At 42.7% G+C, this 17,184-nt stretch overlaps 1 protein-coding gene across 4 annotated transcripts in view; it reads left to right on the top strand.

Annotated features, from left to right (window-relative positions):
- KDM6A (lysine demethylase 6A) overlaps positions 1-17,184 on the top strand; it is a 163,224-nt gene that overhangs the window by 85,132 nt on the left and 60,908 nt on the right. For all 4 annotated transcript variants that reach the window (XM_040338057.1, XM_040338056.1, XM_040338058.1 and 1 more), the window contains exons 7-11: positions 2,827-2,881; positions 8,427-8,461; positions 10,800-10,893; positions 12,563-12,689; positions 16,133-16,231. In XM_040338057.1, the coding sequence (XP_040193991.1) occupies positions 2,827-2,881; positions 8,427-8,461; positions 10,800-10,893; positions 12,563-12,689; positions 16,133-16,231 (410 nt within the window). The remainder of the gene's footprint in view (positions 1-2,826; positions 2,882-8,426; positions 8,462-10,799; positions 10,894-12,562; positions 12,690-16,132; positions 16,232-17,184) is intronic.

Genomic DNA, 17,184 nt, shown 5'->3' with positions numbered 1-17,184 from the left:
AAATCTCCTTCCACTGCTAACTCTACCCTGACCACACAGTCTAACTTCAGGTATGGGGGTGCCCCCTGTACTTGTCAGGACCTTTTGGCGTCTCCAGTTAATGCATGCTCTCGTTTTAGCATTACAACCTTACATGCACACTTTCTCATTCGGGCTTTGATTTCCCTCTTGCTTGCTCGATAGTTGCATTGCTAAACAGGCGAGCGTGCGCACTTTAGAGTCCGGCAAGACTCCATTGGTCCCATTGAACGCAGGGTGCGCCCCCTTACTAGAAGTCAGCCAACCCAGTTGGGGCACAGTTGGCAGAGAAAGGGAAAAAAATGGCAAGAGCATGTGTGTTGTTAGCATCCCGTTTAATTGGCTATGATAATATTTTAAGAATCTGTAACCTTCGGTGGAATTTTATGTCCCAAGCTCACAATTGGTATTGGAAATTGGTCTGTTACTGTTCTACTGTTCTGGTCTATTCAGGCAAAATTTACACATCTCCTGAAATTTGCCTTCCCTTCCCCCTGGCAAGGTATATTTCTCCATCTTCTTGGTCTACCCACTGCATTAAGCCGGCCGTATATGGTTTGATTCCTGGCTTGTTCAGCAGGGACCAGCCATGTATGGGCAGGTTGAATGTACCCAAGTTAATCGATCAACTTGGGTACAACCAGCCTGTCTGATTTTACTTTGCGATTTATTGGTTGTGTCTATTATACCCGCTTGCAGTAATTGCTGTTCTCCCTGTGGGGGGAAGCATCTGCAGTAACATGGAGAATTGAGCAATTTCCTGCAACCACAGAAAATGGCTCTATGGGCAGCTTTACTCAAGGAGCAGAGCTTCTGGGTATGGAGGAACATGTAACCTTTCCGCACATGACAGTGCATGGACCGGAGTAGCTGATCTCCAGGACCAGTGTAACACGAGGTGTTGTATGTGTGTGCAATGTTATACACACCAAAGCTTACTATCCTGGGGGTAGACTTTTGCAGCTGAGAAGCCGTAAAGAACCACAGATTTATCAGCCCACCTAGGAGAGAGGACAGGGGACTAACAGACTCTGTCACTTTGACGGAATGGGCTCTTTATAAACGTTCAAATATGTTGCTTTATTAATGCACCTCTTATGTTCACACTGATGCTGAAGAAATAAAATGACATGTACAGTGACCGTGGCACAAAATTTAGATCAAGCTACTATAGCCTGTAAAAGATGATCAATAATTTCCTTTTTGGTGGGCAGTGACTCCAGTCTTTACCCTTTTGCAGAGGCAAGACCAGCCGTGGTATATAATGCTTTGAGATTTTCTGGATTCCACAATCCTCCCTCCCCCCACCATACTCTGGGTGGTGGTTCTAGCCAACCGTCTTTGTCACTAGAGGACTGTTACTAAACCTCCTTGGTCTAGCATATGGTCGCTTGAAGACAAAAATTATCTATCGTACCTTTGCACAGTATTGTGTGTAAAAATGATCATATCTTGATGCATGCAACTGTATATAGTACATGCATGTATTCATGATTGCTATGTTTTGAATGAATGTGTTGGGGAGAAAATGTATATAAACATGAATATGTACTGTGCGGTACACTTGCAATATCACACTGGTTACATTCCGGATCTGATTGTTTCTATTTTGGAAATGCATGATTTCTACCCCCAACTACTATCACTTTTTTATATTCAGGGCAGCACTTTCTAGGTAAATCCTCTTACTGTGGATTTGAATTTCTATAGACTGCTGTCTGCCTTGAGGTATTGTGTGTGTCGTCTCTGAACTGCAGTGGCCTCTCCTGCATAATAACCATTTCACACAGCAGTAGCCAGCTTCAGTACCGCAATATTTGTATGAGGTGCAGATGTTTTCTAGCTGCTGCTTTTGCAGACAGGAGATTTTGAAATTAAGATGGCTTTTTCTTATTTTCATCATCGGTGAGTGTGGTGTTCTCTAGCATTGCGTTGGAATTTTATATTCGAACATCTTCCTATTGCTTTTTTTTTTATTGTACCATCTAGCTATTCAGCATATGCTTGTTATCATACCTTGAACCTTGCTGCTTTTCTTTCCTTTGCATTTTGATGACAGGTGTATGTATTGTTCTCGGTATCTAGTTAATGCTCTGGGTTTTATGTATTTGCTTATTCAGCATTAATTGTTTATCTGTATGTGCAAAAACATATATATTTTTTAATAGGTTTAACATTTATACCCTTTTTTATTTAATTTTACGGGTTTTCTGTTTATAAAATTCAATTCACCATTGCATAAGCTTTGTATTTGTACTACTGGATTATGTGCTCCTTGTGTTAATTTGCATAATGTTCTGCCATTATCTCTGTGCTATTATTTAGTTCATATTTGGTGATTTTTCTAATTCCCCAAGTACAATTGCCATGGTAACAATCCCAAAGCTGCACAATCTAGGCATGTGCATCAATACACAAAGGATGGATGCATTTACAGGTATGAAGGCAGAAAGATCAAATATTTGCCTTTTTTTTTTATCATGATACAATTGTGCCCACAGAACCCCAAATGCAAAAGCATGAATTTTGTATTTAAAACATTTGATTGCAATTTTGTGTCTTGGGGGGGGGGGGGGGGGGGGGATGTCTTCAATTGTGCGGATTTGTATTGGTTTACTGTACAACCTTAATCTCGGTATGTCTTGTTTTTATTTTTGTTTTTTTTGGAGATGGTATGCTGATCATTATGCAGATCAGTTCCTATTGATACTGACCTTACCATACATATAAATAACCAATGTGGGTCTAAATTTGATTGTTTTATGAAAAATATATTGAATAAAACACTCCCATTACCTTTTCCCACAGCATTTTCAGTTGGCTTTGATTGACTGTAATCCCTGCACTTTGTCCAAAGCTGAAAGTAAGTATTTTTTTTTTTTTTTTTAATCCTTTTGTGTACGTGAGACCATTGTGATAAGGACATACTTTTTCAATTGTTCTATTCATGTGTTCAGTGATGGTGAATTGCAATTCTGACATCCTTTTAAAGCAAATTACCCTTTTCCTCAGTATTGGGAAGGTATAGAGTAGGCATAATTAGAATGTATTTGTTCTACAAATTGTTTGTTCTTTCATTATACAGTATTTATGTGCAAAAATATAAGCTAGAAAGTAGAGAGAATGTGTATTTGCATGTATTGGACAAGGAAGGGTACAGCAATAAGAGGATCACTTAGGGCATCGGTCTCTCCTATATCTTTCATCTGTTTAAAATTGTGTTTTTGTTTTTTTGCCGCCCCCCCCCCCCCCCCCCCACTACTTTTGCAGATTTGTTACATATATTCTTACACTCCCGTAGTTTGAAAATCTTTATATTGCAGCTGGACTCTAATACGGAGACTTTTGTTACTTCTGATGGGTCTTCTTACCTCTGCTAAGTTGTAAACAATGTCTGATTTTAAAGCATAGTAAAGAAATTCAATGTGTTTTTTTTTTGTTTTTTTTCCTGTGGGATGGTACTGCTGTACTTCTGGCCTTTTCTGTACATAAAAATGCATGGCTTTTTTTGTGAACGGCTAGGGATGGGGCAAATAAGTGGAAAAAATGGCACTAGCGCTTCCGACTTTCGGCTCTAATATTCAGAGCAACCCAGGTACAGTCCAGCCCCCGTACTATCTAGCAGATATTAAAGCGGGGGTTCCGCGGGATATCCTTTTTTTTTTTTGCAATAATCCACAGGGCTTACCTGTACTCCCGCACTAACAGGGGTGTCCCACTCCTTAAGCCGGCCTAAGCGCTGTAATTCTGTAAAGTATATTTTAGATTCTGACGCGATGGACGTTTCCATCTTACCTGTGGGCACTGTGAAGCCGACAGGGTCTTCTTCCGGGATACGGCGAATGCTGGCCTCCCAGCATTCACCGCTCGATCATGTGCAGTGTTGACGGCGAGCGTCGCCGTCAACACTACACGGTTGCCATAACAACGGCGGCGTAACAAGCTCACGCCCCGTTGACGCGCGATTAGAGCAGAGCGCGTCTCCTGGGGAGTGTCAGGAGATGGATTGACAGGACGGGGGAGAATGGACTTACACGCCCATTCCCCGCGGGGGGATTCTGATTGCCAGCCCAGGAACGGCTGCTGAAGAGGGGGTAAGGAGCGATTAAAAAAAATGGTTTGTTTACTGTCAATGCCTAGCAGTTGCATTGACAGAAAGTGTCAAATTAGGGTGAACCACCGCTTTAAGTGTTGGTTTTAGAGCTCAACCTTAATGGTTGTAGGCAACTATGCACTTCTTCTTGTGTAAAGCTGTTCAGACATTTGCTCCTGAATGTACTTGGTAGGTGCGCAAGTATTACCTACATGCAGCTACTTGCAACAATTCATGGCTGTGGCTGGCTGTGCAGAGCACCAGGCACTCCCAAGCACCACTGTATGATTTGTTTGCACTGTATTGCAAAATGCACTGCTGTGCAAATAACAAACACTGTGAAGTGATCCAGATGTTTGTTACAACTTAGCAGTAGAGTTAACATTTCTTTAGATATCATAATTTACAAAAACCTCTATGCCAGGAATTGTACTTTAAGCCGGGTACACACAATTTTTATTTTTTGCAAGATAGCGGGTTGCCCGAAAAAAACTGACAGCTCTGGTCGGCGCTGCTGTACTAACAATGCAATCCAATGCCCCCCCCTCCCCACTGAGATAATGTGTTCTGACAGGGGGGCACCCCTCCCCACCGTCTGACTACCCCTCCTTGCCGCCAGATCCTCCTCCTCTAATTGTCCTTGTAACAATTGCACCGGGACAGAAAGTGATTGCCAATTAACAATGTTACCTTTGTCTCTGAAACAAGGATCAAATAGAACTCCACCCTACTAGTTAATCAGATTTCAGCTGCACTTTGCTAGTGCACATTACAAGAAAAAAATAAAAAAGATAAGTTCACCTTTGGAACATATTGCTTGTTCCACCCATTTTTAGGTTGAAACATGTAACCTGTTCCAGCATCTACACCCTGCATGGCTGTTATCCCCCTTACTGTGACAGTGGACAAAGGATCTTCTCCCCGCACACATAGTCCCAATTTGCAAACTGCACGATTGTGCGGGGCTCCAACCACACAGCCTTTACCATCCATTTATAGTTTTCTGTGAATGGATAGACTACAAGTACCATCAACCATTGCAGCTGATGGGTTGTAGTTCTCAATGAGCTACAAGGGTGCTGTTGAGCTCTCTGTTCATGAACTCTTCCTGCTCTCCATACGAGGTGCGGACAGACGGCATCCTGAGAGTCTTCAGGAGCCAGAAAGTGCACCAGCAATCTGTTTATTGTAGGTGCAATGCTCTACAGCAGGGATATGCAATTAGCGGACCTCCAGCTGTTGCAGAACTACAAGTCCCATGAGGCATAGCAAGACTCTGACAGCCACAAGCATGACACGCAGAGGCATGATGGGACTTGTAGTTTTGCAACAGCTGGAGGTCCGCTAATTGCATATCCCTGCTCTACAGACTAATGCAAAATAATGCACTTTTTTTTGTTTTAACTGTTTTTTGCAGGTACAAAAAAAAAACTTGGCCTTAATTTTATATTTTTGGCTTGATTAGCTTAGTTAGTTAGCTTTCAGTTTAATATATCGTATTTTTCGGGGTGCTGTGGCGTGAATGACGTGTGACGGTAGACATCGTTGCTAGGATTACAACATCCGCCCCCCTGCCGCCTCTGGCAACGCCCCCCCCCCCCCCCCCCATCTGACAATCCCCCAGCCACTGCCCAGCAGCGTCCCTCGGCTACCGCCGGCACAACGCGCAGGGATTGTTAGGTGGCTGGGGGATTGTTAGGTGGCTGGGGGATTGTTAGGTGGCTGGGGGATTGTTAGGTGGCTGGGGGATTGTTAGGTGGCTGGGGGATTGTTAGGTGGCTGGGGGATTGTTAGGTGGCTGGGGGATTGTTAGGTGGCTGGGGGATTGTTAGGTGGCTGAGGGATTGTTAGGTGGCTGGGGGATTGTTAGGTGGCTGGGGGATTGTTAGGTGGCTGGGGGATTGTTAGGTGGCTGGGGGATTGTTAGGTGGCTGGGGGATTGTTAGGTGGCTGGGGGATTGTTAGGTGGCTGAGGGATTGTTAGGTGGCTGGGGGATTGTTAGGTGGCTGGGGGATTGTTAGGTGGCTGGGGGATTGTTAGGTGGCTGGGGGATTGTTAGGTGGCTGGGGGATTGTTAGGTGGCTGGGGGATTGTTAGGTGGCTGGGGGATTGTTAGGTGGCTGGGGGATTGTTAGGTGGCTGGGGGATTGTTAGGTGGCTGGGGGATTGTCAGGTGGCGGCTGGGGGATTGTCAGGTGGCGGCTGGGGGATTGTCAGGTGGCGGCTGGGGGATTGTCAGGTGGCGGCTGGGGGATTGTCAGGTGGCGGCTGGGGGATTGTCAGGTGGCGGCTGGGGGATTGTCAGGTGGCGGCTAGGGGGGGGGTGGGGGCTCTGCCTCATGTACATTCGGATCATAAGACGCAGGGACATTTTTTCACCATATTTTTGGGGGAAAAAGTGCGTCTTATGGTCCGAAAAATACAGTACTTCAGTATGCTAAAGTGACCCTGTCACCAAATTAAAAAATATTTATAAAACCACCTCCTTGTAATTGAAGAGAGTTGGTCTAAAGCAGTGGTTCTCAACCTTTCTAGTGCAGTGACCCCTTGATAAAATTTCCCAAATTGTGGGGACCCCTAACAGTAAAATTATTTTCGTAGTGTGGGTTGTCAGCACCCAAGGCAAGACAAGTAATTTGCGCCCCAAAACCATGGACATTTAGCGCTCCCTGAGTCCCTTTCACTCGTCCACTATTAAAACCATGTATGGTACATTTTAGGATGTTATCACTCTCTCTTTTGTTTATTTCCCCTTTATCTCTTTCTATCCTAATTTCTTGTCCCCCCCCCCCCCCCCCCCCCCCCCCACCATCCCTCTCTAGCCATGTTTCTTGTTCTTTCTCTTATTCTTTCTCCCCCTTTTTCTTTGTTCCTCCCCCTCTTTTACCTTCCATGTATTCTCTATTTTTATTTCTTCTCTTACTCCTTGGTGGGGGGGGGAATGGGGTGAGTGGCAGTGCTGGCGGGGAGTTGGGATCAGCCAACTTAGGCGCTCTTAAACTAGGTCATCTGCTGATCTGAAAACTGTAGTGGGGACTTTCAATGGCAACAATAATCGCAGGTAGTGTTACTCACTTTGTCTCCGACTCTGTGACACCTATGCGGAAATCAGGAGTTAAGGTCTCCTCCAGCCCCTCCCAGTTCACATGCCTCACCAGTCAGCTGACCTCTAGTCTCTGCCCCCAGCAATGCCGTGAACTGATTGGGTGGCTGTGAAGAGGCTGAATGGGCGGCCACAGCCTCCAGGGACAGCCCTGCTGGGCGGCCGCAAAAATGCTGGGAGAGCCAGGAACAGCCCAGGATTTGGTGACCCCTGGCAAACCATCATTTGACCCCCGAGTGGGTCCCGACCCCCAGGTTGAGAACCACTGGTCTAAAGTCTTGTTATGCATTGCACTTCACTGGAATGCTGGCAGACTCCTCTTCTTTACCAGTACCACATACAGTATATCTTTGGGCAGTAGAACGATAATGAAAGTGGCAAAATAAAAGCAGAGCTCACTGGAGTGTACAGATGAACACCTTTTTTAAATGGAAAATGAATAAAATGTGTTTACAAAGTAAATCAACAGAGCATATCAAGAAGCAAGAGACTCCCATTTGAGCCGTCTGTGGCAGCCTTTAGAGCATGGGTCTTCAAACCACGGCCCTCCAGTTGTTCAAGAACTACAATTCCCATCATGCCTAGTCATGTCTGTGAATGTCAGAGGTTTACAATGCCTCATGGGATGTGTAGTTCCGCAACAGCTGGAGGGCCGTAGTTTGAGGATCCCTGCTTTAGAGGTTACTGTCAGGAAGAATGATTGAATTAAATATTACTTCTGTAGCAGACAAATGACTTGGTCATGGTACTGTATACATTAATTTTTCTGGGTGAGATATTAAAGGTCTTTGTAGGGTTTGCAGTCCTGCAGTGCTCAGGTTGTGGGTTTGATATGCTCGGATAGCCAATATTGGCATAGAGGTTTTTTTTTTTTCTCCACAAGGTAAAAACCTACTGGTTATTTAGAGTCTTTACTTTAGAGGCTTTACAGTAAAACAAATGTGGTGTCTTCTTTAGATTGTAGGCTCCATCAGGAGAAAGGGGGGATGTGGATGGTTTGGTATACCATAATGAACTATGGAAATTTGTTAGCACTGTGTACATTAGTAAAATAACTGGTTAATAGGAGAGTAATAACCAATCAAATTGAAACTGGTGAGTAATAGAGCCACCAGCTACTTGTATTAATATTACGTTTTTTTGTGATGGGGGAAAAATGCATGGATGTAAGTTGTGCAGAATAATTTATTGTTTTTCTCTTCTATTTCCAGTTCAGTTTCACATTGCTCACTTGTACGAAACACAGGTAAGTCTTTTGCTCATTAAAGCAAACTTGTCAGAAGGGTGTTTAACTGACATCAAAGACTCCCATCCAATGTTGGAGGCCAACACTGTCCAGCTTGCCAAAGCAGTGATTGTTCCAGAACAAGCCCTTAATTGTTGATCGTACTTCAGTGAAGACCAGTGCACCAAGACTTGCACTGTTTTTGGGAGGAGGACAGTGACAGCTGTGAGTGCTCAATGAAAGCCCCAGCTGTGATGGATCATTTATTCTCATCGGTCCTTTTATTAGTGACTTTTCCTACACAGCCATAGGTGTTTTTTTTATCAGTTGGCTTTATATTCTAATAAACACCTTGGTTCACATTAGTGACTGTCAGTTTAGTTTATTCTTGCTAGTAGCTTCCGTTTTTTCTTTCCTCTTATGTGGAGCAGTATGCAGTTTGCCTGAATACCAGATTTATCTTTGAAAGCTTCCCCACTTGCTCCCTTCTGCCTCCCATAAAAAAATGTTTTGGTCCATCACTGTCAGTCTGCCTTGGTTGAGTTGTGCCATTTGACTTAAAGTACATGTTTTATTTCAGATTTGCTTTAACCAGTAGCGTCTCAAGCCAATTCCGTCATACATGTAGAAATCTGCATTTTTTTGGAGCTAGAAAATTACTTGGAACCCCAAAACATGTATTTTTTAAGCAGGGGCCCTAGAGAATATAATGGTGCGTTTTTTTTAAACATTTTTTTGGGGGGGAAAATGCACTCAAATTTTAGTGAAAACAAACACAATATAATACCCAACATAGATGTAACACTGCTCCGGGTTGGTTCACTCCCACTTGCCCCTTAATCCTCCTCAATCCAGGTGCTGGTTCACAGCTGAGACAATGGAAGGAAAAACAGATGACTGCACTACCATGCAGAAGATCCCATAACTTTCTTGTAGAAATCCATGGGTAAATACATCACATCCCACAAAGGCAGGGTACAAACATTAATGCGTTTCACGCTAGAGCGCTTTGTCATAACTAATACCCATAAAATGTTATACAGAGTAAATAGATACCAAACATATACTACAATACTTTACATTCTCCATAGGTGACACTTTAACCACTTGCCGCCCGCCCACCGTCAAATGATGGCTTGGCGGTGCGGCTTTCATTCTGGGTGGATGTCATATGATGGCCGCCCAGAACGACAGCTCTCAAGCGCCTGCGATATTGCTAGGAGACGGCGCAACCCCGATTTCTGTAAAGAGCCGCGCCTCTTTAACCATGTGATCGGCTGTGTCCAATCACAGCTGGTCGCATGTAAACACGGAGATGCTGGTAAGTGGCGCTCCCTCGTCTCACACTAACAGTGTGAGGAGAGCCGATCAGCGGCATCTCCTTCCGGGGGTAATTCTAGGTATGTAATCAGGGCACTGATCATCAGTGCCCTGATTACAATTAAGTGCCAGCCCATCAATGCCCACAACTGCGGCACATTCGTGCCTCCTCATCTGTGCCCATAAGTTCAGTCTTTCAGTGCTGCCTCATCAGTGCCGTAAGTGAAGGAGAAAAGTTACTTATTTACAAAATTTACTGACAAACTAAGAACTTTTTTCTCAATTTTCTGTCTTTTTTATTTTTGGAAGAAAAAAAAACAGAAGTGATTAAATACCACCAATAAAGCTCTATTTGTGGGAAGAAAATTATAAAAATGTCACATGGTTACAGTGCAGCATGACCACGCATTTGTCATGCAAAGTGTGGCGGCACTGAAAAATGGCCTGGGCAGGAAGTGCCTTGTATTGAGGTGGTAAAAAGCCTTTACACAGGATACCAGTTCAGAGTTAAACAGGAGATCAGCCCTAAATTTATTGCTCTTGCTCTGACATTTTGGGTGATGCCTCATGTGTAGTGCGATCACTGTTTACCTATGTGTCAGGGAGGTGTGTGCGCGCGCACGCAGAGACTGGGGCACTTTACATATTGCTGTCACAGGGAATGAAAAACACTTGGGCCCTGACAGGTCCTGTTTATGAAGACATCTGTGGCCTTAGTCCCCAGATTTATCCTCTGACCATCAGCTCCTTTTAGTCCGGGAAAGCCAATGAAGCTGGTCACTTCCTTACCAGGCTCTATGATCAGATGGGAGAATTTGATAAAGGTGGTGGAAGGGGTGTGTGACCCCATTCCACCACTGGAAAAGTAATCCAGCTGCTGCTAGGACTTATTTTACTGTGTAGGGATTAGCCTCCTGTAAAAAAAAAATGATACCTGGATCAGGGTTGTAGCATTGGCTATGTAATTCATATAATGCCGTATTGACTCCACATTCATATTGCTTTTCTTAAACATCTTAATTTCTTTTTCTTTTAACAGAGAAAGTACCACTCTGCAAAAGAAGCATATGAGCAACTTCTGCAGACTGAAAACCTTCCTACACAAGTAAAGGCTACTGTTCTGCAACAGCTAGGTGAGAAATGAATGTTCTACTTCATGGAAATGTTTATTTCACAGTGAGATAAAAGTTGTGACTCTGTGTCGCTGTTTCGGATAGGATGGTTTGTTTGGTAAAAAAAAAATAGGGAAATTTTAAGGCATATACTTAGTCAAATTTTTTTTTTCCTTGACATGTGAACACAATATGGAGTTCAGATAATGTCTTTTCACAAGTCTTTCAAAATTTGGACTTTTGGCAGACATTTTAAAATGCCTGCTAGGCAACCCTCAACCGTCTGAGCTGAATGATTCTGTACAAACTTCACATTTTCTATGCACTAGATTTAAGTCACACTATTTTACTCTCATTGCCCTCTCTTCTTCATCCAGAGCTCATATGACCGTAGCCTTGTAAGGATGATATAGTTTCCTATGTTGGCAAAGTATTAAGGGCCCTTTCACACCTGCCTGGTCCTTTTGCAATGTAATTAAGAGCAGTACTTTGTGCCAAAACAGATTTGACCATTTTTTGTAAAACACATGGTAAAACTTATGCTTTACTGCAATGCAATAGTGTGAAGCCAGGACAGTGCCAACTGTGTGGGGGCACAAATACATTGGAGAAAAAAAAAGATTGTTTCAGCTTAGCACTTGCTCCCTGACAGATCAGCGGTTTGCCTTGTTTACATAGTGTGTGATTTTGTGAAGCCGGGCCGCCCTGCCACAGTATCAATGCGGTGGGAGATGTGGAAGTAGTTAAAAACGAACACGTGTATAATTCATAATGGAGTCAAAGATTAAGGCCCCATGCACACAAGATGCTGCTAAACTCGAGTTCAGAGGCATTTGGGCATTTTTTTCAACTGCCCCTGAACACATTTAATGTCATCCTATGTTTCCATGCACACAATCACGTTTTTTGGCGTTTTAAAGCAGTTGGGTTTATGTCCGTTTTTTCAGACGCAAAATTTTGGGTTCAGAAGCGTTTTTTGGCGATTTAAACTTTGGGAGGGTCTACAATGTCTTTGAGATAAGCGCTGACAGCCGCAAACGCGGTAAAACGCTGTTAATGGCGGCAAAACGTCGCGCAATTCGCATCGTGAGCAAACGTGAGTTTAGAGGTGTTATTGCTTCTCGTGTGCATGGGGCCTTACAGATTAAAAAGGTTTTTGTTTTTCCCAGAGTATGTGGAATACCCAGATTTTAGCATGAATCAATTTAAAACTGAAACTATGGCTGGCTTTTACACTAAGCAGTGTGTAATGGTGTTTATGTACGGGGTAAAAATATCAACAAAATGATATCACCATTGTGTAATTACAGTGCAAGTGCAGCAGTAAAGGCACATTTGACATATATGTGCATGAACTGTCGTTTGTTATATAATGCAGTTTTCTAATCCAGTCACCCCTGTCGAATGATATACAAAACCCAAACTAGTTGCTCAAATGAATGCCGTTTCGTCAATGCTGTGCATTTCAGTGAGGAAACTGCAGCATCCAGTCATCTCCAATAGGAAAACATAATGTGTTGGCTTTAGAGGCAGTAAAGCCTGGCTGGCTTACTGTGCTGTTTTCTACTCCCTGTCCGAGTGCTAATTTATAGGGGATTACAAGGCAGCCAGCCTAACGACAAATTGGGGTACAATAAAAAAAAATACATTTAAGTATGAAAACATAACGATAGTTCTTTTATTATCCTAGGATGGATGCATCACACTGTGGATCAGTTGGGAGATAAAGCCACAAAAGCCAACTATGCCATCCAATATCTTCAGAAATCATTAGAGGCCGATCCCAACTCTGGTCAGTCCTGGTATTTCCTTGGAAGGTAATCTTTACTTTGTTAAATGTTTTCAGAAAAAAAGTAATTTCTAGTTTTGGGCTGTGCAAAGTGTTGGTATGTTTTACTATATATTTTGTACAGTTTATAACAAACTAGCACAAGTATGCCTGTCTCACAGAAGGAAAGGTTGAAGATGTAACGGACAAAAGGGTCTTGGTGGGTTGCTGGCTGTATAGGCCATAGATTAGTGCTGTAGGTCTGATAAGGGGCAGTATGTGCCAGGAGATGTAGTATATGCAAAAAGGAGTGTGGAGGGTATGCTAGGAGGCAGTATATTCCGGAAGGAGAGTGTATGACAGGTAGTATGTGCAGGCAAAAGGTGCTTAAGGTATTTTGGGGGAAAAAGAGGGGTATGGGCGGCGTGAGGATTTGTAGGAGAGCCGTGGGGAGGGCATCAATCACCATTATGTGCAGGAGACGTGTGGAGGGCAGGATAGCAGTTAGTATGTGTACAGGCAATGCACGAGTTGCCAACATCTGACTTAAAAATGACTCGTACTTACAAACTGATGGAGACAACAGGAAGTGAGAGGAAATCTACCTCTAGGAAGAGTCAACTGAATCTTCATCACCAATTCTTGTTTACACATCCCTACATTTTTTTTAAATCCAATTGTCACCGGGACAGGAAGTGAGGTGAAATCTTCTGCACAAGGGCACAGACAGAAAAACAAACATTACAGGGGTGTAAATCCTTCCCTATGCTTTTTAAAAAAAAAAAAAAAGTTTGTTTTTTGCCTGGAGTTGCATTAAAAAAAGTGTACCTGTTCCTACTTACATAAAAATTAATCTTAAAGGAGTTGTAAAGGCAGAACTTTTAAGATGAGAAACCTTGTGTGTAGCAGCCACCTAAGCACCCCCGAATTACTTACCTGTGCCCCATCTCTCTTCAACGATGTCCACGAATGTCTAAGCCGTCTGGGACACTCCTCCTGATTGGCTGATACACAGAAGCGCCGCTATTGGCTCCCGTGGCTATCAGTCAGTAAGCCAATCGGGGGGAGAGGGGGCGGGGCAGGGATGGGGCTCTGTTACTCTGCTCCAGTGCCCCCATAAGAAGCTGCTGACCATGGGGGCACTCGATAGGAGGGGCCAGGAGCAGCAAAGAGGGACCCGAGAAGAGGAGAATCTGGGCTGCTCTGTGCAAAACCAACTACACAGAGGTAAGTATAACATGTAAAGTCTTGTTTTGTTAAAAAAAAAAAAAAAACATTCAGAAATCTTCTTTGTAACCTGGGAACTGCCTATACAGGAAAGGATTGTGGAAGGTATGATAGGGGGCAGCAAGAGAGAATTGCATAGCCATACAGATAAATGGGGGCAACATATTGATTTGTCATGTCCAATTTTCATATTTTTTTAGCTAATAAAATAAGTGATTTTATATATGTTTTTCTGTAAAGCCACTAGTGTCACTTTAGGTAATGGCTTTGTCAATTTGGGTGCCTTTACCTGAATTTTTGCCTTGCCAGTCTATAGGGGTTAGAGTGACCACACTTTAATGAGTTGTGGATATAATATACATTTTAGTGTTGGAGGTGTTCTTACTTGTGTGGGGGACTGGCTAGTGACCTGCTAAGGTGCATGCTCTGATAAAGGTCTGGTATGGATTTGGGGGGGGGGGGGGGGGGGTCCATGCCTTTTTATTTTTTTATTTTTTTAATTTTGGATTTTCTTTTACGTTCACTTTCAATGAGGGTAAACAGGACAAATTAGAGATGGTGAATCTCCTTAACGGGGTAACAGACGGCAATAAAAACTGACACTCTCCACTCTATCCAAAACTAAAAAAAAGTTTTACCTTTAGCAATACTTTAACCAGTTCCCTACCACCGTATTGTAGAGTATTGTAGAGTGACGGCAGCAGGAACCCTCCCTCTTTTTTCTTCCCGGCATTGTGGCGTGTGCGCCGCATAACTGTGGTCCCGATGCTCAATATGTTCAATATTTTTATATTTGGATGCAACGTCGCATGACAGCACAATTGTCATTTAAAGTGTGACAGTACTGAAAGCTGAAAAAATGCCCTGTATTGAAGTTAATTACCACATTCATTTATTTCCTTTTGTGAATTGATGCTGTTTTATGCTGTATTTACTGAGCGTTTTTGCCATAAATACCGCATAAAGCAGTAGTGAAATTACATTTTCAGGATCACATGCAGTTTTTTAAAAACTGCATGCGATCTGCTTTTATGAATGAACCCGTTATCAAAAATCTTTCACTTTCCCAGTTTTTATGTGAGTTTTGCGTATTTTCAGTGAAACAAATGATCAGGATATATGGTGACATCTCCTGTAAAGGGGGACTCTGGGGACAAAGACCGTTTGAAGACTGCGCGTCTCTGGCGCCCCCGCACCTCTGGCCACATGCAGTACTGCACAACCCAGAGGCTTGAATCCTGCAAATCGAGTCAGGCTTTTACAAAAAAGCAGCTTGTATTGCGAAACGCTCGTAAACCGCGTTACTCGCAATCCAATGTTTTACTGTACTGTGAAGAGGTCTGAACAACTTGTAGGTTGTAAAGGCTGAAGTTTTTTTTTTTTCCTTCATGCATTCTATGCATAAAGGCAAAAACCTGTGTGCTGCTCCCCCAATACTCACCTGGGTCCCATCTCGATCCAGCGATTTTGCATGATGAGAGCCTCAGCTGTCTTGGGACTCCCTATCCTCATTGGCTGAGACGGCAGCAGGCCAGTTAGCCAATGACGAAAGAGGCAGTGGTTCGGCTGAGCTGCATTTCTGTCTCTTTTGGGGGCATAGAGCAGGGCTCAGGAGCGAGCAGGCATCAGAGCCCCCATAGCAACATAGCAAATGGCTTGCTTTTGGGGGCATTGGTGTAGGGGAAGGAGCCAGAAATGCCGAAGGGGACACGAGAAGAGGAGGATCGGGGCCACTCTGTGCAAAACCACTGCACAAAGCCAAACCTTTAATACCTCTTTAAATAATTTAAATAGTCACTTCAATTAAAAGGTCAGAAAAAAATAAAGTGAATTTGCACATTTTCTATTGTTTCATCAGTATTTGCATGTAAAAGTTGGCTTAAAATGTTTGTGAATTTTATCTCTTTTTAAATGTATGTTGCGTCAGACAATTCTGTTCCATGAGTTATTAATGGGGGAACATTCCATAAGAAATTATTGCAAATCTTATGCAAAGACACACGTGCACATCTAAGCTATATTTTGAGTACACATTATTAATAATTTCAGAACAAAATGATCATTGGATAAAATAGAAACATTTCATGCAGAACCTAGTGAACTTGCACCAATGTGTAAAAACAAACCTTTAACTTAAGCCCATGCTTTAACAAAACATACCGTGCCTTACATGTAACTACTAAAATGTATTTATAGAAGAAGTTTGAACTGGTATATGATTACTTTCTTTAACATTTATCATGCTGTTTTTTTTTTTTTTGTCAGGTGCTACTCCAGTATCGGGAAGGTTCAGGATGCTTTTATATCCTACAGGCAATCTATTGATAAGTCAGAAGCAAGTGCTGACACATGGTGTTCAATAGGGTATGTACTTCTCATCAGTCCTGTGAATGTATCTGCGTGGTTCTGTTGTTGGTTTTCAACTGTCATTTCATGCCCAAAAGTTTCTGCCTTTATTATTTTTGCCCTGAAATCGACTCTATTCCCTTTTCTAAATTCACCAGTCTTTATATTCTCATCTTCTGCTATCCCCTCATATTCTTTGGAGAACATAATTGTACTGTTGGCAGACTGCATGGTATCGAAGTGTGAAATTCATGACTTAATTACAAAATAAAAAGCAAAACATTCATTCACCATCTATTGGGTCAACATACATTTAACATCCTGACGCATGCAGAAGGATAAAAAATAATAATCCAAGACAATATGTGACCACTCTACATCAGGTTAACATTTCTAAACCGAGATGAACTCCCAACATCTCTAAGTTTTATTTTTCATTTTTAAATTCTTAGCAATATTATTGTAAGAAAATAACTGTTTAGTCCATGTCAATATAATAGTCACCTTATTATTCATATATTGCAGTGATGGCGAACCTTGGCACCCCAGATGTTTTGGAACTACATTTCCCATGATGCTCAACTACACTGCAGAGTGCATGAGCATCATGGGAAATGTAGTTTCAAAACATCTGGGGTGCCAAGGTTCGCCATCACTGATATATTGGTTAGGTTTGTTTAGGTTCCAATTAAAATTAAGACTCTTCTCTAGCACAAAGCAAATGCAGTCTGAAAGAATTCCCCTCCCACCTCTGCTGATACTGCCTCAGCAAGATTTTTTTTGTCTTGCAGCTCGATATGCATTTTTTTTTTTTTTATACCCAGTGACATCACCGAACTGTAAAAATCAGTAGCATGCCCTGCAGTAATGAAGACTCTAATAGGGCGCTGCCTCCAGGGTGGGTAAATGCCAAATGCAGTGAAAGCGCTGGCATACCAACTACTGTAAAACTTGTGCTCTCTTATATCAAG

Source organism: Rana temporaria, chromosome 2 (assembly GCF_905171775.1).
Source record: "Rana temporaria chromosome 2, aRanTem1.1, whole genome shotgun sequence".
Taxonomy (NCBI): domain Eukaryota; kingdom Metazoa; phylum Chordata; class Amphibia; order Anura; family Ranidae; genus Rana; species Rana temporaria.
This window is presented reverse-complemented; position numbering and strand designations above follow the sequence as displayed.